The sequence below is a fragment of the Centrocercus urophasianus genome, unplaced genomic scaffold (genome assembly GCF_019232065.1).
Source record: "Centrocercus urophasianus isolate 14NV4802_14NV808 unplaced genomic scaffold, USGS_Curo_1.0 seq_11, whole genome shotgun sequence".
NCBI lineage: Eukaryota > Metazoa > Chordata > Aves > Galliformes > Phasianidae > Centrocercus > Centrocercus urophasianus.
In genome coordinates, this window is record NW_024884253.1 from 29,209,121 (window position 1) to 29,232,245 (window position 23,125).

Below are 23,125 nucleotides of genomic sequence, written 5' to 3' on the forward strand. Positions count from 1 at the left end.
TTTCAAGAAACATGTTTAAATTCTTGGGCTTTTCACAATGGTAGGCTCTATCTATCTGCCTTCATTTCAGTAGCAGAGAGGTAGTGAGAACCAAACCCACGTCCCATGAATTATTATAATTCAGGAGATTCTGTTTAATCTCCAGTCATAGCCAAACAGTGGAACAGCACAGTAGCAAAGGCACACTGCAGTCGTATGTTTCTAGGAAGAGATGTCCTACCCTAAAAGTAAGAGGGATAGAGGATAGCAATTCCATCTCCATCTGAATAACCTCAAACAGAGGTGAAATGCTCCATATTCAAGGGAATATTACAATTTTTCTGTCCAGCATGGGCTAATATTAAATCTAATTAGATTATAATATTATAAGTTATAATATGAGCATCACATAGAACAAAGAGATCTAAAATAATTCCTTAGATATGGTAGTTGATTAATGCCAGACTAATGATTTTAGATCCTTAATTCTGAGTGAGGAAATACAGTTGGGATGCGAAGTCTCTTCAGTTGCTTCAGAAGAAGAGTTTTTCTGTCACAAATTTTATGCAGGCAAAACTCTCCGTGAAGTTAACAGCACCTTCTTCTGTGTGAAACATACTAATTTTCTATCCTGAATCTATGTAGCACAAATAATATTTACAGGAGAGTTCAGTGACAATCTTGAAAGCACTAACTTAAATAATTGATTTAAACCTCCAAGTTACTCCTTCAAGGATATTATCACTTTCAAGATATTTTAAATCAATAGCCATAAATATGAAGCTTTTTATATAGTGCAGAATGAAGGTCCCAGTATTCTTCAGTACAAAGTGCTGCAAAGCATAGTTCCAGTTACAATGAGTCTCCATTGAAAACCACACTATTTTGTGGAAAAACAAAAATTTCACAGCAAAAGGTCTCTCCTCAATCAATCTTAAATTTGAAGCCAATATAAATTAATAGCTGGTCACACAGACCACTGTTCAAACAAGAGCTGCATTTCTTCCAGATGTAACTGGAATAATTTATATCTGTTCCTGTAGATATTTTGTAATCTCAGTGCTGTATAAAATCAGGAACTTAAGATAAGAATAATTTTCCTACTCTTATTCCAAACACAAGTGCTGCTAGCTTCAATGTTAACTAGTTTGTCTTTTGACGTTACAATATTTTTGAAAGTAACAATTTGATGTTCATGTAAAGAAGCCTAAGCATGTTTAGATGTTTAAAGTTTTTCTCTCCATTGTGATGGCTGCGTTTTTGAGCATGTCAGAAGTGATGCCATTTATGCACTCCTTCATACTTTTTCCCTTCCCAAATCCACCAGACTTTCATTATGTCCTGAACAGAAGTAGTCACTTTAGTTTTAGGGTTACAACATCCTTTATATACACATATTATGGTAGTAGCTATATATCAGATTGCTACTGTATGATATCTGTTATACAGGGGGATATCTACCTCAAGATAAGAGAAACAAATGGAAGGTATGAAAAGTAGAGGGTATAGAACACAAAGGGATTAGTATTAGGTGAAAACTCCATCCACAAATAAGTTTATAGGCATTGACTATATCAACTGCAGTTGTAATTTGTCTGTCACAAAGTGACAGTATTTGGCAGGATGAAGAACAGGATGAAAAAATGGATGGTTTTCCTTTAGTTATGATAGGGATAGTCATTGCAATGTCAAGGCTAACAGAGGTGGGAAAATAAAAGGATAAAAGTTGTGTGTGGTGCTACTGACGAATCAAAGAAAAATCCCTTTCAGGAACAAGGGAAAAAGGAGTACCGGTAAAACACTGGGAATTTAAGAATGAATATATGATCAAACTGAAGATAGAAAAGGAAGTGATTAAATAGTTTCCCATTGATACTACCAAAATTGTTCTCTAAAGGCATATTTTTGAAGTGACATCTGTTAATTACTTGTATCTAATGAATATTTATGCAAGCAAATTCTTCTACGTCTACAGAATGCAAATGGCCTGAGCAGTAGTGCAAATAAATAGTCACGTGCATATATGAATACATACATACATCCACAAATGGGGGGGAAAAAATCGCAGGAATATCATAAAAAATATTGATTTTCTAGAATTAACCAGGAAAATCTTTGACTGCAATTAGAAATACATTTGCTATGATAAGTGCATAAATGAATTCCCTGTATCCATGGACAAATCTGTGAATACAAGGAAATCTGAAAAAGAGGATACTTGTTAGATATTCTCTATAAATATTTAATATGAAACTAGTTCAGTCATAAGTTATAGTGTACAAAATACACAATTGTATTAGATAGTGAAAATTTCAGTTAAAATCATCTTAGCTTTAAAATAAGAAGTGATAGCAACAACAAAAAACCTGCAGAAAATCATATAATGACAATACTATCAATAGAAACATCTGCACAAATATAGGTAGGATGCATCTGTCTACATCTGAGCTGGAAATGGAGAGGAGTGGACGTCTCTGCTCAGCTGTTCACCTCACACTAGAGATAGACACTCAGAAATGGTCAAATGCATTCTCCACATCAGTTGTCCATTTATTTACCTTACCACTACTTATGCAAACTGCTGTAAAAATAACCTAGAGGAGCAGCTTCAGTGATTATATCTACTCTGGCAACACGTGAAGTTGGCAAAAAGACTCCTGTCACTGGCTTCTTACCTGTTTTTCTGTCCATCTTTTCCTAAAAGCAATATGGCTGTACACATTTCTATCCAGTGGAGATTAATAATGAGAAACGATGTCTAATATCTTTAAAGCATAATTCCATAATACTAACAAAAGCCACCTAGGATTTTTCCAGCCAAAATAAACACATAGTGTAAGATGTCCTCTTGTATAAGTTAAACAGAAACAGGTCTTTCTCTCACAACAAAGCCTCATCTGTCTCACTGGGAAAATTTGGCTGGAACCTTTGAACTGAAAATTGTCTTCCACTAAATGAACCATCAATGAATCTTAATCTCTTAAACACATTAAGGACCAGGTTGCACATGCATAAACCAATGTTATTTACTAAACAGGAATGGCTTTTCAAACAGGTAGCACTTTCGTCAGCAAGTACAAAAGTGTTTTCAGGATAGGGATTCAAGTTACACAAGTAACCTAGCTAGTTGCCATTCTACTATTGATGACAGCTAAAAAATAGTTACAACATACAGCAAACTGATAAAAATGTGAACACTGCCACTACTTCCTGGCTCCTTCATAGAGAGATGACAAAGGATGTACATGGAAAAGAATATTCATTTAGTTTTGGCTATCCACTTGGGAACTAAACATGATGTACAGAAGACATGGCAACAAAAAAAGTTGACTAGGAAGCAGACAGAAAATGCAACATTAGTCTCTTAAAATAATGCAATATGAGAAACTTTATACAAATATATCAGAATCCTTGTACAAATATTTAGCTATCTACAAAGATAAGAAATATCCAAAACAGTAATAGCGTGGACATTTATTTTCAGAGTAATTTTGGTTAGTCAGACAAAAAATATGGTTGCCTTAGGATCTAAAGTGCAAGGATTTAAATGGGTATACATTGTCAGTGAATGAATCTATGGGAATTTAGATCAAAAATTGAGAACATGGGTCCAGAAGTCCCATGACTGAAGTCTACACTGAGTTTTTAATAAAATTTCCATTGAAATTGTCTGAGTATTCAAAGACAAAGAACTTCTGAAAAGACTGTTATGTATGTCTTTTTTTGATATTAAGTGTAAAAAATTAGCATGTGGAAGAAAACTGAATATTTATCTATTAGCATTATTTTTACATTATAGCTTTTCACAGAACTTTACATTTCATTTCTTAACGCAGCGTAGATCACAGAACTTACATCAGAATAAATTCGTGTTCCGATGACTCGAGCATAGTGTGGATTTGCCTGCATACAGCTGTGAGGACAATACACTCTGAAATATTGAAAATAAAGCACAATTAGGAATAATGATAAAAGAGTACTATTATAACATATTCAATATCAACATTAGTGAGTATTAATCAGCCTGGTGGTGCTTACACAAAGGTCCATACTGATGCTAGAAGGCTAACAGTTTTGAGCGTTTGATAATACTAATGAGAAGAATTCCTAAAGTAACTTGTAATTCATAACAAAGTGCTTGAAAACATACTTCAAAGCTCTGATCTTCTTCTCTTTGGATAAGTTTATGATATTTTCATTTTACATATTTGAGTACAGTAATAAAGCCATTAGTGTATTTTTATCTGCTTCTACAGTATCCTATCTGAACTGTACAGCTGCATATCTTCTCAGGAGATGAATACTTCAATGAAGGCCTGCTACAGTGCTAATGCCATGAAAAATTAGCAACTTATAATGAGGGTCAGCACTTAAAATCCTTGGATAAAATAGAAAATTCTGGAAGGTAATGAGATTCCTAGCAGATTCCAGGGGATATGTTTCTATCCATGCCCTTGTCAATATTTGATATGCCACAGCCTTTGGGCATGCTATTATCAGTTTTATCAGATGGGTCACCAAAATAAGCTGATGCAGCTGTGAGAGAGATTTTTGTCTAAAGGAAGTAAGATGTCAAAGAGTCATTTGAAGACTTCCTGATTTATAGATAGAGCATGAGGGAAAAACAAGGTTGCACAATCAATGCCATAGACAGTCACTTTCAGAATAGTGTTAAGTACGTAAACAGGTTCCTAAGTGTATCACCACTGTTGAGAAGCTCCTTAAGTTGATACTTCAGAATTAATTAGTTCTTCTTGTGTGGGTTTGTTTGTTTGTTGGTTTTTTTTTGGTTTTTTTTTTTGGTTTTTTTTTTTGAGCTAGATACTAATTTTCTTCTTAATTAAGGTAGTTTCAGTTTTTGATTACAAAAAAAAATAATAAAGGTAGAAGTATGAGTGTCCATTCCCGCATTCCACTCCTTCTCTTACTTCTCCACATCCTCCAGCTAAGAAGCCAGAAGTCATAGCCAAACACCAAACAAGTCCACGGCCCCAAGTGCTACATGAAGGGATGTTTTCCTAGCAGTTCTGGCTTTGTACTTGCTTCCTGTTCTGGCTTTAGGACTGCTATGAAAGTACTCCTGTGGATATCTCCAGCTTAGCTTGCGGTAAATCATGCTATAACGTATTTACCTTTGACTCATCTATGGTCTTAAGAAGTGTTACTGATCTCCTTCCTCAAAATACTGAGGCATTGGCTTCTACTGATGAGCTAATACATAGGCTTCAAAGAAAAGGAGCATACGTTTGATTGAAAGGTGTTAGCTGACCTGCAGACCACACCTTACCTTAAAAACATATTCTTCAATATTTTTGCAAATATATTTGCTCACTGAATCCTCCAGGACTCAAAAAAAAAAAAAAAAAAAGATTACTTCTATGATGAGTATCTGCATCAGTTCCTTCTAATTTATCTGCCTTACAAGCAATTACATTGAAATAAAATATGTTTTGCTCAAGATGCATAGATTTAATAATAAACAGTGAAAAAGAAAAATAGATTTTCCTTTTCAGTCTTTAGTCTAACAAAAGATTTACTAAGATTTGATAAAGAGATGAAAGAAAGATCTGAACAGACAGGAGAAAGTGAAATTTGTCTATGAAAACAGCTGATGGATCACCTTCAGCTACTCAACCATTTATTTAGGCCTAAAACTAAAATATCGGGAAAACATTTCCGCCTAGCACATCTACTGCTGTCACCTTCGTTAATGTCAACTATAGATAATCAGTATCTGACATAAAATATGTAGCATTTTGTATTAATAAAAGACCCAAAGAATTTTACCTTGGACAGTGTGAAGTTGGTTTTTGAAATGGGCACAATTGTTCCACTGTTGTTTCACAGGTGATAGCTTGAACTGGAAAAAGTAAAATAGGAACAAATAAGTTTGTGCTATTTGGAAAATCATAGTTTAAAATAAATGAGTTCATTAAAAAAAAAAAAAAAAAATTGCTAACCTGTTACTTTAGAGACTGTGAAGGAATTAGCAGATTGGTATTTTCTGAAGAAGATATAACAGAAATAGTCAGTAAATAACATCTCTTAAAGTTTCCAGTCTTCTATGTCTTTTTAGTTAGGAGAACTTTCATACATAAACCTAAAAATAAACTTAAGACATTGTCAAGTCAATTGTTAAGTCAATTTTTACTCATTAAACCCACCCTACCCAAATGTGGATCTATTTGTTAGAGCGGCACATTTAGTTTGTACTCTAAGTAAATCTAATTGGAAACCAAGAATGCATGTTAAACTCTTTCAGTAACTTAGTTTGCTTAGAGACTATGCGTGCTAAGTGCAAATTATGCAAACTCTTTGTCTGTCAAAATATATTAAACAAAAACTATGGTTGAGAATTTTTCTGAAACATTCATTTACAATAAGGGATCATTCACTTGTTTGCTTGGATTAGTTCATGTCATTGCATAGTCTACCAATTCCATATTTGGTCCTTTACTGCCTTTCAGTTTGCTTTCATTAAGTTAGCACATACTTTGGTTGCCCTAGCATTGCCAAACACTGATACAGGAACCATTGACTGTATTCTATTGTTGATTAACTAGTAGACATATGGTTTAAAATGTTAGCCTATACCCTGATAATAGAACAGATGGATTAAAAAAATTGTATTAGCAAGCCTGAATATAAATCAGTGAAGAAAACTGAGAAGTTTGCTGTATGTTAAACTGAAATTTCTTTTTCTATGTTTTGGATTATACACTATGAGTGAAATTGTCTTCACTTCATAATATTCATCAAATTTATGTGTAGCTTATGCAAGAATCCACCTAGAGATAGTGAGATAGCTGCAAGGTCTCCCTAGTCTTCTTGTTTGAAGGTTTCATCCATTAACTAGAGAAATCCTGCTCAGGTAGTACTGTCATTTTATTGTAAACAGGTGTCTTACAAAACTGAGAAATCAACTAGTACAGAATTTGCATCATAACCTCACAGAAGGGACATTTACTAGATGTGAAACTTTGGTAAATCTTCTCTATTTATACCAACGACTACAATTTAGGGACTGACTTACTATGCTAATGCTGGATATAGCAATATTTTATAAATTCACTCTATAGTGTGAAGTCACTAACAGTGCAGGACATTAATGAAGAATTATGTCATCTGTACACACATGCAGTAGCAGAAATTTCATGAAATATACTTGTAGAAAGGAAGGTACAGTATTGGTGGTTTAACAGTATTTAATCCATAAGGCCTCTAACATAATTTTTCTAATGTGTGAACCAAAAACCAAAAACAAATTAGCCTTTAATGTTCAGATGTGATACAACTTATATGTGTCCATAGAAAAGAAAATTGAGAACTAATACCTCACTTCTGTGTTCTGATTCTCAGAGAATAAGTGCCAAACACATTCTATAGATGACACTCATGGTTTTGTCTCAAATAGCACAGAAACACAGACATATAAGGTGATAGGAAATCCATTCCTTCCACTTTGAAAATTTTCTGAAATTTAATTACCACTACATTTGTAGGAGAGCTGAGTCCAAAAGCAATACAATTGAAGGTTGGAACCAGATGATTTTGATTTCCCTTCCAATCCAAGCCATTCTGTGATCCTATGATCTGTTTATCTCTTTGTCTCAAAACATTTAATGAAGGAATAATTATCTGTATGATCCTTTTAAGGAGGTGTAATTTAAACTGCATTCAGACCATTTGATGACCAAAGAAACAGATAAATGTCAATGCCTGAAGTGCTTGCTACCTAGGTAGCCCTAATTCTAGGCCACTGAACTTAGTCTACCTGGCCAGTGTTTCTCTGTATTCTGGATTATGTAAATCTGTTGAAGAGAGAAATTACATCAGATTTTACACCATGTGCAATTGGTTAGCACAACACATAGACATAGCACAGTTCTAATGGTTGCACCAGGTTCATACACAAACCAAATACATAATTCAGCAAAATGCTTGTTCTTTCAATTTGATATTACTCATACATTCTTACATATACAGTATTATCACACATATACTAATTACACATAGTATTGTACAGTTCTCCAGAATACATTAAGATGTAGAGTAGTGTAGATTCCAGATGCTATTAGTATCTTACGTTCCAATATACTAATATTAATGCTGTTCTACCAATAGAAAATTATGCATTATATACTTCAGTTTTATATACTACTTTTCTCATTTTACTTTTAGCATGTCAGGTAGTATCTGGATTTATTGTCACACATCAGTCTCAGGACAAGCACCTGAACAGTGTAGTTCATGTCCACATGAAGTTTCCATGGCATACAGTATTATCCCATCACTGGCCAATGCAGATATTGAAACAAGTATTTGTGCAAAATGTCACTGAACTGTAATGAAACTATCAGAAATATAAGAAGAGATGCATTTTTGCTTGGTTCGTATTGTTTCTATGCACAGCACAAGAGGATCACTTCCAAACATGAGCTTGGACAATTTTTGCCTTGTTAGCTGTCATACACTTCTGTGTAAGTGGGCTAACACTGAATAAATTAGCAGCTTTGTCCAAAACTTTTAAGGCAATCTATGTTAGTGTCAGTATGTACTGTTTTTCTACAGTAATTCTGCACAGTTACAAATGAGTTAATTATTCTGTCACTTTTCTATACACCATTAAACACTGGCTAAAGTTTCAAAATGGATTCAATACCTGTATATCCACATAAACTTTTACAGTATTTTCATTTTTTTATGACAAAAGAAATATGCAAAATGCTACTCTTGTTATACATCTTGTATGAAATAACAGCAACAACAGAAAAAACAAATGAAAACTGTTCCACGTGTTTTAATTTTAAGGAAGCTTACCCAATTGATTGAATGCCATTTCTGTAAGATTTGATGAAGTAATTTTTTCTTCCTTGCCTTGTGACATCAACCCAACCACCTTCATTGTCTAGGATTCCATAATGTATGGCAGCTTTACAAATACTGGATTGCTGAAAAACAGAGTTTGAGAAGGAATTCCAAGTCAGAGAAAAATACTACTTTCTATTGCAGTTTAATTCAGCTTTTTAATTACGTCATTAAAAACTTGGTAGATAGTCTGTCAAGTTTGAAGTGGTCTATGTAGGTATTATTTCAAATGAAGAAAAAAATCACTTTGCGTTATTCAGAGATAAAATATACTCATTTACAATATATTCATTCACCTTTGCTCTTTTTTTCCTATACTATTTTTCAGTTATACATGATAAATTATGCAGCAAGATATTTAGTTTACATATGTAGATCTGTCTTACCAAAGCAATTTGTGCCTACAGACTGTCATATTTGTCCTGAGTTTGCATCTTCACAAATTTGCACCCCAACATTTTGGCATGAAAATTTTCATTCTGTTTGTGTGCAAGAGGAGGAAGTACACATGGATAGTAAATGCAAAGGTGCAAACTCAGTTTGGTACTATTTTAAATATTTGATATAGGCTTTTATTTAGGCTGAAAACTGTTTTCTTCAAAATCTATTCTCACTGCAATTTTAACTAGCATTCCAGAAAAAAATACATTTCATTAAACATTGTATTTGTACAAAATCTTATTTTAAAATATTTACCATTTCATAATGTACACTTCCAATAACTTTGGCTTTGCTATCCAAACAGCCAGCAGGACATTCATACCTAGGAAAATAAAATATAATTTGGTCTTAGAACCTGAGATTACATAAAGGGAAAGTATTCCAGTTCACATACATTTAGAAGAATAGCCTTTCAGAATAATAACAATCTGTAACGCAACTGTAATGTAATGACAATTGTAAAATTGCCCATACCTATTGCAAGTTGTTCCTTTGCACTGATCTCTTAACCTTACTTCACATGAAACAATCTGAGCTAAAACAAGAAAAGAGCAATTTCACTGAAATTAGATAGTATATTCCAAATTCCAAATTTGTTGACCACTTGAAAAACAGTTAAATTCCTTACACATTTGCTGTGTGCTTATTACTTCATTTTTCTCACTGTCCTCACTGCCTGTGGAACCTGAAGGTGAATGAGTTCTTGGTCGGCTTTGTGCTGTTGCATCTAGGGCTTTGGATCGCTGCCGTTCAATCTCATTGGTTTCCTCTTCTGGCTCATGAGGAGAATAAGGCCTCTCTGAATCCTCTATTTCAGAAAGCAAGTGAGAAAAGATTTCTCACACAAAATGTATTTGTGGAATGTAAAACTCTTAACATGTTTTCTTAACACAATTCTGTTTTCATAAAATGGTCATTGAGTATAAGCAAAAAACAAGGAAAACTTTCCATTCTTTCAAAGGGAGAACAGCTCTAGCTTCATAATAATCTCAATTATCTTTTGTATGCTGACAAAAGGTAGGTTTTTTTCTAGAAAAAGCAGCACAAATGAGGTATGAAAATGACCCTAATGCTTTTTTGATCCATCTTCTTTATGCCATCAGAAAACAAATAGGTCAAAGGAAATAATTCAAACAGATGGTGAAAAATTTTACCAAATTCAAAAATAGTTTGCAATTAAATAATCTGATTTTCTAAAAAATTGCACCTGAAAATATGACACATAACAAATAATTTTGAAATACTCAATACTAAACCTAAAGTTTTCACTAAAATAAGAACCATAAGGAAGGTGTTTGGACTCTGGGGCTTTTATGGTCCATATGAATACATAGTAGATTTCAAAAGTATCTTTCTGAAGCAGCTAAGGTATACATACAAAGAGCAAAACAAAAAGAAACACTTGTTTCATGACGTACTGTAATTCAATGCAATATATACAAGATTATGACAATTCTAAAAAACGAATAATCACACTAGCTGAAAATTTAATTGTTAATTCATTCTTGATTTGATCTTCTCTTATAGTAAGGCATATTGCTATGTCACTGAGCTAGTACGTTTCCCTTTAAACAAATCACTGCACAGACTTCACTACAATTTACAAAAAGACCTATGAATAACATACAGAAAAAGTCTAAATTTTTGTGTACTAAAACTAAGAAAATGTTCTCATGCAACAATTAAATCAGCAGCACACTCCACTCTTTCTCATGATGCTCAGCCCCACGTATCTACCATACATAGTATATGATCTCATTCAGTATGGGAAAGCAGACCCCCACCATGTCTTTGACTACATGCATAATACATTATATTCTATTAACTTAAAACATAACGAGAAAATAAAGCAAAAGGTTACATTTCTTTGCCCAGTCATAGCTGTACTGCTAAAATCCTACATACCTCTGTAACAAAGATTTTCTCTGCAACCTCCTCCAAAACTAGGGGGACATGCAGAACAAGGACGGCCAGGCTTATAAGGAGCATGACCCCACCAGTTACCTCTTCAAGCAAAACAAAACAAAACAGTTAGTAAAATATGCCATAATAAATTAATATATTAATAATAAGCATCATTCTATATGTTGACAAATACGTGATGAAATCTGATATTAACATAGACCATAACATTGCTTCAGTAAATTGAACATGCTGTAAGTCATTTAGAAGTACACCAAAAATATTAGAAGTAGTGCCATTAGCTGCTCTAATGTGTGTGTGTGCGTATTCTATATTGGCCTAGCAATGTAAATCTAAATTCTTCAATTACACGAGAACAGGCTCCACTCCCCTAAATGGAATAACTTATAGGATGTGATCTCCAACATCAACTTCACGTTACACATTCTTTAAGGTCAGGATGGGGAGATGTATTTGTTTTACAAAAAAAAGTCACTCAATATTGAAGGCCAGAAAACCAAAGCTCTAGAAAATCACAACAGTATTTGTGCTGCCAAGGCTGCACTGGGAACAATGCTCTACTTTGTAACAGTACAAAAAAACATAAAACTCAGACTGATTTCCTTCTGGATTATTTCCTGGATTACTACAAAGTATTTCCCCCCATTCGAGATATTTTTGGGTGTCAGATAACTTACTTAGGAGAATAATTGCATACAAGATAGACAGCTTTTGGCCAAATCTGTCCCCAGATGTTCATGTTATGACACAAATTAATTGCACAACCTATTCTGCTACTTGTAGCCCAAACAACCTATGAAAAAAAAAAAAAAGAGAGAGAGAAAGACATGTGGAAATCAAAGCTAGCTAACATGAAAACATAACTTCAACATACAGAATTCAAATCACAAGAGATGCTGTATTCTGTTCTGTTATATATGGGTTGAAGCAACCCAGCTAAAACTGACTAAAGGCCTCTCATGGCCTTTTTCATTAGAAAGTAAAGCTTTACATTGATAGAACATACATGGTGTTTATTTTAAATAGATGTTCTAAGCGTGTATTTGAAACTGCAGAAAATGTTTTCAGCACATTATCTGAAGAACTGATCCTTGAAACTAAGATGACTTACTGTAATTCAATGTTTTCTACTCAGGTTCCTGTGCTTTGGAGTTCTCAGCATGAACTAGGAATGCAGAAAGATTCAGATTGCTTAGACTGAGAGAATGGACACTTGTCACTCATGAGAGAAAGTGACAAACAATAAAACTATTAAAAAAAAAAAGGTCATACTTCAGTAAGATCCAGATCTTAGATTTTAAATAAAAAATAAATATGCCTCCATGTTATTGCAATATACGATGTCTGTGCTCCTTTATGCATCTACTGAAACACCTTTTATTGCAGAACTCAAAATAATCTGAGAGACAAAGTTGGGTATGTTCAAAGCAGACAAAAACAACAGGTGCTAATCTTGTAATAAATCCAGTAATTAATTTAAGGGAAGTTAACTATGTAGTTCCTTCAGGACTTCGGGAGTTGAAAAGGATATGCACTGTGAAGAAAATAGTAACATAAGGAAGTATATATTTATATTATAGGTCGTGCTTGTGGCAGAGAAGTGTAATAACAGTCACTTTTAAAGAAATTGTAAGCAAAAATATGGGAATAATTCTCTTCAAAAAATAGATACAATCATAAATGGTGATAGTGAGCAAAGAGAAAATAAACTTTTTGAAATTGAGCATTTTGCAGTTTTCTAATAACATATCCAAAAAAAAAAGTAGATTTTAATATAATCTAAAGATCATGTATTTCCCATTTACTGGAAACGTGACCGGCTCCTCTCAGAAAAAAAAAAATAAATAAATTTTGAAGTTACATGCCTAGACTTCATGAGCAGAAAGTAAATTAGTTCTTATGCAATTTCAAAATCGTGCTGAAGTTAAAGAAATGTGTTATAAACTGTACTTAACTGTTATTTGACCTGAGGAATTCATCTAAGAAAGCTTTTTTCATTTAAGCATGCATATTCCAGAAAGGAGTACCAGCACGCCAGCTGGCACAGAAACAAGATTATGCAAAGTGCACTGAGCAGCCACACTTAGTACCGGGTATTGTGAGCTTTTTCTTTAACCCTGTTAATGAGGTGATATTTATGAAGAAGAAATCTGAAGATTTGCATGACAGCACTACTCAACAATACCACTACCCAATGCTTGTAACTAAAGAGCCCAGTAAAAAGCTCCTTTCCTGCTTTTGTACCACCATACACATAGTAAGACTAATATGTTCTACTTATCATGCAGTGACCTAACTGGAGGTTAGGATTGCTCATTTCCTTCCGTAGCTGACAAAACACAAACCGACCTACATACCTGTGTATAATGTGTACAAACAGGGCCAGAGCATTTGTAAGGACAATATGGGTTGCATTCATGAGGATGTGGATATGTGAAATCTCTCACTTCATCATACCATGCTTGGACATGAAATGTTGGAGGTCTGTACCTATGAAAGTCAGCAGCAGTCTATTAGATCACTAAACGGCTGTAAATTCTGTCATTGATAGTCTATCATATCCTTAAAGTAATAAGCAACTTTTAGATTTCAAAAAAAATAATAGAGTATTTAAGAATGTCTTAAATACCTTCCCCAGTGTGCACCCAAATTCTGTCCAATGGACGGAAGGAGGCTTGCAGGCCCGTGCTCCCATAGACACGTTTCAGCCCATGATTCTGCAGATCTCTCCAGTTCTGTATCCCATGTCTGAAATTCGAAATAAAAGAAATTGACACCTGCTCAGAAATACTTGATGGGTACCTCATATACCTTAAAACAGAAAGGCAAGCCAAAAGAAAGCTAGGAAGATTGTTCATTTTTAAAGCTTCTGCTACTGAGAAAAAAAAGTGACAGTACAATTGTGTGCCCATTATATAAGAAATAGAAAAGTTTCCACAAAGAGGAAAAAAGTTTTAATCCCTCCCCAGATTTTCCTTCTAGAAAGCCTGTGCAGGCACTCTGCAGTGAATAAAAGACAAATATGAAACTGAAAGGCTTAGTTCAACTTTCCAAGCTAAATTAAGTGCATTTTCTGTCTTGTGAGCTTTCTTTTTACTAACAGGCACTTTTCTTAGCCTAAAGAGTATTATCTAACATGCTTTCAACATAAGACTTTATTTCCTCTAAACCAGTAGTTTATTTGAAATGAAAGTGATTTTCTCTCTCTCTTCTATAATCAGCTTTCATTGAAATAATACACAATGCAAACAGAAAATATGGAAACCAGAACAACATTGTCAGACATTGATTTATGGCTAGGTTGGTAAGAAAAGCAAGTATTCATGTTAGTAAGAAGCATGCTTAGGACAAGTTAAATAAAAAGCATCACTTTTTTCTCCTTTTCTTTAAAAGATACAGAAGAACAGGTTTGTAGCCAAAAGGCAAATGTAAGTTTCCTTCTTTCAAAAGCATACTAAAACTTACTCATCTTTAAAAAAAATTAAATCATACTGTGTATGTTTAACATATCCATCTAGAGTTTACTCAAAGTGGTCCTTGTTAAAGCAAACTACCCATACTGCTGATTGGCCTTTTAAATTTACTGACACTTGCAGAAGAAGTTTCTAGATATCTGACTCATTGATAATAATACCCAGGCTAAAAAACTGAAATATTTCCCAGGAATGAAGAAAATTTCTTATAAAAACATAATTATTTCATCATATGTTCAAACTTAATTTCTTTTCATTAGACCGTGTTATCTAAGTAACAATAATTCAGTATTTCCAAACCCAAATTCCCATGAAGACACTGTAGGTCATGTCTACAAATTTTCGGCAGAGACTGAAGGTAAAGAACTCAATACAGCCAAAGAATACAGAAATATAACAGAAAAAATCCATGTACTATAATTTATTTTTCTATTAATTTTGATATGCAGTTTTCATCTTATTAGATTAGTCATTAACAAAAGATATGATTTTGGTTATGCAAGAAGATGATTATGGAAAGACTACTATCATTCAATTTAATCCAAGTTTATCAATTCTTTGTTCTCTTCAGAAGACTCCAGTGCTACTGCATTTCCATTCTGTCTGCTATTATTAGTAAAAAATTTACAAGATACATTTTGACTCTCAAAATGCAGCATTTATTTTGACAGAATTCTTAAACATAACAATGTACAATAATGGTATAATAATGCTCTTACCCTACATACAGACACAAAACTCCTCAACTCTAGGATGCAGTAGCAATTTTCTATTTGTCTGACTGGACCGGTGTTAAAATATCATAAACCATAGTTCTAATCTCAAATCAGAAAGTTTTATGAGTTTGTATAAATCTTTTCCCTCTCCTAGTCACACTATCATAAACAGTCCTGTTTCCTACATTGTCTAAAAAAAAAAAAACCAAAAAACAACCGAACAAACAAAAAAACCAAAGACTAACACATTTCTTCCATATATACAATATTTTCTTATAAGCAATAGTACAATTGCTTTGTCATTCTGCTATAGAACTGCAACACTGCAGTATTTTAAAATAAATGCCGTACAATTTGTCCTTGCATATAGTGTACAAAGTGAAGTTGGCTCAAAATCTTTTACCACTTAGATTTCTGAATATGAATAAGTCCAGATGTAACGCATACCCCAAGAAATTGCTGCTAAGAATGGTTTTATCAAATGGATCTTGAAATATATAATTAAATAAGACTTCAGTTAGAAGCCTACACTAAAGCTGAGAAGGAACTTTTTATGAGGTCATGTAATAACAGAACAAGGGGAAATGGCTTTAAACTGGAAGAGGGTACATTTAGACTAGAATTTAGGAAGAAATTCTTCACTGTGAGGGTGGTGAGACACTGGAGCAGATTGCCCAGAGAATTTGTGGATGCCCTCTCCCTAAAGGCATTCAAGGCCAGGTTAGATGTGGCTTTAAGAAACCTGGTCTAATGAGAGGTGTCCCTGCCTATAGCAGGGCGAGTTAGAACTACATGATCTTAAAGATCCCTTCCAAACCAAACCATTCCATGATTTTCAACTCTCAGAAAAAAGTGGCAGATAGGGGAATTGCATTGTTTCATTATTGCTGTTTTTCTCCATGCAAATTTTGAAATATTATATGCAGCTATTTTAACTTAATGATTTTTGCATGTTCACAGCAAGGTAGTCAGTAGTAGTTGCTTGAAGCAATTCCTCAAGTTCATGAATAAGTTATTATTTTTTTTTTTTTAACTGATGATAGCTATACATGACAGACGTCCAGAGCACTGCAGTAGTCTTTGATAAAGAACTTAAATTCATCACAAATTTTCCTGACCAGTGTACACCCAAACTCCAAAGTACGATTGAGATTGGATACTGTCTTCAAATGTTTCTTCAACAATTTTGTTCTTTTTTTCATTAACTGCTTTTTGTCTGTAGTCATAGTATAAAATAATGTTGCTCCTCTCTTCTTGCCAAGCCAGAGATAGGCATGCCTTCCAGTTTCCAGGCCACAACCTTAGCTGCATCAAAGACACAGTCTTTGAAACAGAAGATGGGCTGAAGGTCTTTGCAGGAAGCATAATGCAGAAGACTATTCTAACAATGGGGAGTTTGGGCACCTTGAATGTTTTTGCCTGTTGCAGTTATTCCTGACTACAGAAAAGGATGGTATGTGAGCTAAGGAGGCAACTCTATCCTTCCCAAGAATGTGTGCGTGAGATTGCCTCAGACTGGAATTTGCACAATTAAGGGCAAGAGGTTCTAGGTTATGGCTCATGTGCAAATCAACCTATTTCTTTTTACATTATCTATACACATATGCACATTTCAACATCATTTGTTCTGTCATCAACTGTTCTTTAAAAACAGCTTTGGTGCAGTTTTGTAATACTGGAAAAAGAAAAAAAAATGTAAAACTTGAGCAATTCAAATTATAGTACCTTTGTAAAATGCCTGAGGTAGTATCTAATGGGAACTGCGTCATAAATCAGAATTTAAACAGAAGTATAAAAAGAAATGTTTATAAAAAATACAGTACAGAATTTCAACACATTTCAAACACATTAATTTTAAGTTTAATCATGAAAATCCTGATGAAAAAGTGATAAGAATTTTTTATGAGAAAATCATCAGAAATCTGATAGCAAATAGTTGGGACTATGTAAAGATTGATTTCTCAGTTATACAGCATGCCCAAACACATGGTAAGATGATCAATTAACAAATAACTCCACCTTCAAAATACTGTGAGACAATGAGATGAATCACATATCAAAAAGCTTGCATTCATATTTTAGTTTTGCAACAAACAATTCCATGTCTTATTTTCTCCCTGATGTGTATGCTACACAATGAAGTCACTTCAGATCAGTCAGCTGTTCAGGAAATTCTCTGTGTGTGCCAGAGAAGAAAGGACTCATTCATTTGTTTCTCAACCTTTAACACTTAAATCCCTTATTTCTAAGCCAGACATAAAAACTACCTGGCATGGATATAATGCGTATATAGCTAGCGTGGTTTATTGTTTTTTGTTTTTGTTTTTTTTTTTTGATAAGGAGATCGTGAAGAAATATCCACCTACAGTACAATTCAACATTGCTTCTTCTTCATCAAGGCTACATTTGAGTTTAAATATACAATAATTACTCATGTTGTTAATGCAGACAGATATTTCAAAACTAGTTCAAGTATCTCAACATATGGAGGTACACCAAGTAGAATATGAATACCTTCAATGGCTGATCTGAAAGTAATGTTTCCTATTTAATTATGTTGGCGCATGAAGTCAGAGGTGGACAATGGTGGTATGACAGTAGAACTGAATCTTCCCACCAATATTCCATTACATTTTGTTATTATGTGGCAGATGGCAGCAAAGGAGCAGTCAGACAAAATGGTGTCTGACATGGAATTACACATGAAGCAAAAGGAACATCATTAGATTCCTTCATGCAGAAAAAAAAATTGCACCCATTGACATTCATTACACTTGCTGAACATTTATGGAAACCAAATAGTGGATGTGAGCACAGTGAGGTGGTGGGTGGTGCATTTCAGCAGAGATGACAGCAACAAAGGGTCACTTAAGCTGATGCAGATCTTTTTGTGCGCATCATATAGGCTTTTATTCATCGCTAGTGAAAATGCCTAGCTAATGGTGGTGACTATGTTGAAAAATAGTATTTTGTAGCAGAGAATTTGCTCTATCAAATAGTTTTATTGCATTCTTTATTTCCATGGAAACTACAATAGATAAAAACAGGAGGCACTACTTTCAGAGTGACCTATATAGATCTTATTTTCTTACCTCTTTCATATATTATACATAGGTATTGAGTACTTCTTAATTCTGGCTTTCACAGAAAACTATTGGTATTAACTTACCACAGTCCTGCAGATTTAAACTTCTTCAACTTTACTGAGTCATGTACGTCGTCCATGGCTTTTACAAGACATGTACCAATTTTACCAGTTCATGGACCTAACCTCAACTAGAAAGATATTAATCTCTTACATTCCAAGCTGTGTCTGATAGCAGATGGCTAGAACACTCAATACACACATATTCCTGAGAACTGCAGCTACAACCAACGTCAGACAGGTAGGTTCTCATAAAGACAAAGGATGATGTTCTTCCCTCATTCTGCCTTCCATTCTGGACAGGAAATTACTTCCTGCTAGTCTGGTTCCAAGTGATGGACAGATTCATGAATCCAGATGTACAAAATTCTCTAGAGAAACAAATTGTGCTATTTGTGTTTCATTGAATAAACAGAAATATTTGGCATAGGTATTAGTGGTAGCTGATCATAATTTTAGAGATGCTCACTGTGCTTCAGTTGTTGATATAAAAATTGTAAAATCCAGAAATACAAAAAGAAAAACAACAAAACATGCATAGGTAATACAGAGTTTGCTTCTACTCAAGATCAACATCCTGCAAGGCAGACTCCCTCAAGCGTTTTTTTTTTTTCTTCATACTTAATCAAGATACTATCTCTTAGCTTTTAACCTTGCCAAATTTACTTTCCCTAAAACTCCCCAGGACATACAGACACAACTAAGTTCACAAGCAATCTGCTTCCTTATGACAAGCAAAATTTTCTTCTAATGAAATATGCACATTCAAAACAGGAGATCTCAAATGCTGGAAATCAGTTCCTTGGCCATTCAAGACAGCAATTTTTCTGTAGAAACTTACCAGCATAAGCAGTTCCTTTTTACACTTGTATCCTCATATGTGACAGAAAGTCTATGAACTTTTCAGGCATCATTACTGTGAAGCATGTTCCTCCATATATAAAACCCTTAGCTGAAAGTTTAATGATGATCTAGACTTGATTCCATTATCTATTCTGAATAGTTTACCACTGACTTCTGCTATCCAAATAAGTATGCTCAGAGTAAAACTGCTATCCCCAAACTTATGTATGAGTTGGTGTGCACATCATGGGCATTGGCTGAACTTCCAGAATCTGCAAGCAGTAAGAGGAGAAAACATTCAGCTCTACATACTTCCATCTTATACTCTCAGTTGGGTTTATTTTATTGTCTTCTTCTTTTAGATTTGGAAAATAACTTGCATATCATCCAAGCACCATGATTATTTACAACATTTCTGCATTATTCACACTTATATACTAAAACATTCCCATCCATGAAGGAAACAATGCCAATTTTTTAAGACTGTAACACCATCACATACACCTTGATGGAAGTCAGATCAGATTAGGATTTTTCAATGGCAGGATTTTAATTTAGATCAGGAATGTGGTTTCTAAATGAAACTCCTGATCATTCCCATTTAGTGTACATCACAGAACACTCTTGGGGTACAAACCAGATTCCTTCCAGACAAAATGCCAGGAGTTGTGTTCTAAGAGCACATCTAAAGTTTACAGTTGTTAATGAGTTTTCAGTCCACACCAACAGATAAGACCCAGATCAAAATAGAAAACCCTGAAATGTAGAGAGTATGAATGTCAGACCCTCGGCACCAATTCTTTTGCTCTACAAAACCTGCTGTTGTAACACAACACTTGCTGACACAAGCACCACCTTTCTCAATATTTCGTTAAAACTGTGTGCCAATAACAATCCTAGAGTTTTGCAAATCTTATCCTAGACTAGCTGAGGCTAGCACCAGGCTGGTTGATTAAACTACATAGTGAGAGCAGTTACTAATTCCAGATGCCAATTTTTCCCCCTCAAGAAAGTTTTATAGGCTTAGCAGCAGGGAAGTCACATGCAACGCAAACCTTTTAAATATTCCTAGTTTACAACATATCATATTAAAATAAACCAAAACTAACACCAGATTAACTTCACAGACTGGACTACAAATTGTGGTATTTAACCTCTGTCAATATGGGGTTCAAGTAGCGTGTATATTGAAACCAATGCTCCGCTTATTGAAAAGCTGTTTCAGAGAGGATACTGCAGCTTACAGTACAACTTGGCATCAGCCAAACCAATCACATGGGGTAGGATTAACCTTCCTGGAAATTAAACAGGCTCAAAGTAGATACAAGCATTTGAGCTAATTATCTGAATTACCTTTGTAGTTACATAGACAAATAAGCACCTACAGAAGGAGATAATTTTGGCTACCTATCTTTAACTGAGAGGAACTGCATGCTGGAAATTCTCATTTCTCTCCACTAATTATAAAAGAGATTGGCTCAAATGCAGACGTCTACACCAGACAACAAAAGCTTGGTGAGATGAATCTCACTATTTATATTATATGAGTGCTAAATCAAGAGGAAATTCTCTACCCAAGGCAAATCAGCATGAGTCCATCAATTACAGCAACAGGTGTTGCATCAAAACTGAGAAGCCCAATAGTTCAAGAGCACAGTAATAACATTTTAATTGGAGAGACTTTCATGTGTGAAGGAATAAAGAAAAAATTGTATGGAAAGCAACTGTATGGAAAGAAAAAAAAAAAAAGAGCTAAAATTTAAGCTCAGTACAGATGGAAAAGTAAGTACAGTGGGCACCACTGAAAGTAAACATTTACCATGGCATAGTATAAATACTTCATTGCTGTATACGTTCTAAATATAGGGAGAGAGTAGTAAAGTAAATACCACCATACAGTATGGGTATTTATTTACTGTATTCTTCAAGACTAATGATAATAAAAAGGAAAAAAAAAAAACAAAACAAAAAAAAAGGAAGATGAAACATTGATTAAGAAATGTCATGAGCAACTAAGCCAGAAATACACTTAAGAACCAGAAATCAGCTATGTGGTATCAGCATAGAATGGCAGAAAGGCACAGCTGAAAGAGATGGATCTCAACCACATTTTAGCCTCTTTTACTAAGACAAATCAAATATTTGTGTGTTGTCCACTTTTTAGCAATTGAAACTAATAACGGTAATTTCCAAATAACATTTATTGCCTTCTTCTTCCAAATTTTATGACTGTAAGAGTAAAGAATATTTTCTTGATAGGCAACCTAAACCTCCTGCCCTGCAATGATAGCTTATTTTTTGTTGTGGTTGTTGTTGTTTTTATTTGCATGTAAAAACAAACAAAACAAAACAAACAAACAAACAAAAAAAAAACAAAACAAGAAATCACTCTTTTTTGTACTAACCTTTATTTATTTCCCAGATTAAAAAAACTCAGCTGTTTCTCTCCTTCAGTCCTCATAAACCACACATTCTGCATTTATAATCAATCCCATTAATCTCTTTCACTGACTATGAAGTGGTTAGACAATTCCTAAAATACAGCCAATGCTGGACATCGCATTTCAAACAAGGTCTCATGAGTTTCACACAGATAAGTCATTTTCTTTCACATATTGTTGGCTCATTATTTTCTTAGTGTAACTTATGGACAGGATAGTGTTACTCCTAGCTATTATTTACTCCTTGCGTTCCACCTGCTTGATACTCTACTTACTCTACATCTTGCAGTTACATTTACTTTATTTCATCACATTCATTCCAGGACATTTCCTCCACTTGACAAGTTCTGATAATTTTTAAATAATTCTAAAACAATCCCAACCTACGTTACTGTATTCTCCAGTTCTTAAGTGCATTCCTTGCTCATCTAAATCATTATCTACATGCTTAACTGAAATAGGACTTGCTCGGACATCATCAACATTTTCAACCCTTTGTGTATTTAACACCAAGCTTCTGTCACCTTTAACTTGTGTTGGGTCAGGAGTGTCAAAACCCTTCCAGAGTCAAAAAATGAGACACCCACTACTTCTACAAGTATACTACGCTAGTTAACTATCCGGTCACAAAAGTAAAAAAGATTGGTTTGATACAATCTCTTCTTGAGAGATTCTGGCAGTTTTCCTTGTTTTCACTTAAGGTGAGGGTAAGGCAATTTTATCCATACTTAGCCTTGTAAGGGAAGTCCATAAAAACTAATGATAATTAACACCTCTGAAAAGTCACTTACTAGCATGCAACTGAGACAGCTACCTTCAGACATTTGAATCCAAAAATATCAAATTCCATGCTAGCCTGAGGTGACTTTCATAGTATATAGCAGAGTGAACACAAAACCCCAGGAGTACTGAAACACTAGACAACTGTCCCTGAAAATACAAAAATACCCATTCTAATAAGTACTGATATACTCCTTAAACACAGAGAAAGCACAGGTAAAATCATTAAACTTTCCAGTAGCAGGAAAGTTAGGCACCCATTTTCCTTTGGAAGAAGAGAGCTTGTCTAAAAGTAAAAGGTAAGAACCTTACATGCTACCACATGGTAGACTGAAGTTATAGAGCATTAAGCTCGGCAGAGATCCTTGAATAGACCTTGAGGTTGCAGCTACTTTTTGGAAGAGAGTAAAGAGCAGGAAAACTGTGGCTTTTGCCTGGAAACAGGAAAGCAAGATGAGGCCAAAAATATTGTTCCCAAACACTGAATAAATTGCTCCAATATTTAGAAGTATCTCT

The 23,125-nt window shown here is 34.3% G+C and overlaps 1 protein-coding gene across 2 annotated transcripts in view; it reads right to left on the minus strand.

Annotated features, from left to right (window-relative positions):
• The window catches only part of CRISPLD1 (cysteine rich secretory protein LCCL domain containing 1), a 36,251-nt gene that overhangs the window by 3,665 nt on the left and 9,461 nt on the right, over positions 1 to 23,125 (minus strand). For both annotated transcript variants that reach the window (XM_042808654.1, XM_042808655.1), the window contains 11 exons: positions 13,841 to 13,959; positions 13,569 to 13,701; positions 11,889 to 12,004; positions 11,194 to 11,294; positions 9,917 to 10,096; positions 9,763 to 9,823; positions 9,544 to 9,610; positions 8,800 to 8,930; positions 5,940 to 5,983; positions 5,767 to 5,839; positions 3,835 to 3,910 (listed from right to left, as the gene is read on the minus strand). In XM_042808654.1, the coding sequence (XP_042664588.1) occupies positions 3,835 to 3,910; positions 5,767 to 5,839; positions 5,940 to 5,983; positions 8,800 to 8,930; positions 9,544 to 9,610; positions 9,763 to 9,823; positions 9,917 to 10,096; positions 11,194 to 11,294; positions 11,889 to 12,004; positions 13,569 to 13,701; positions 13,841 to 13,959 (1,101 nt within the window). The remainder of the gene's footprint in view (positions 1 to 3,834; positions 3,911 to 5,766; positions 5,840 to 5,939; positions 5,984 to 8,799; positions 8,931 to 9,543; positions 9,611 to 9,762; positions 9,824 to 9,916; positions 10,097 to 11,193; positions 11,295 to 11,888; positions 12,005 to 13,568; positions 13,702 to 13,840; positions 13,960 to 23,125) is intronic.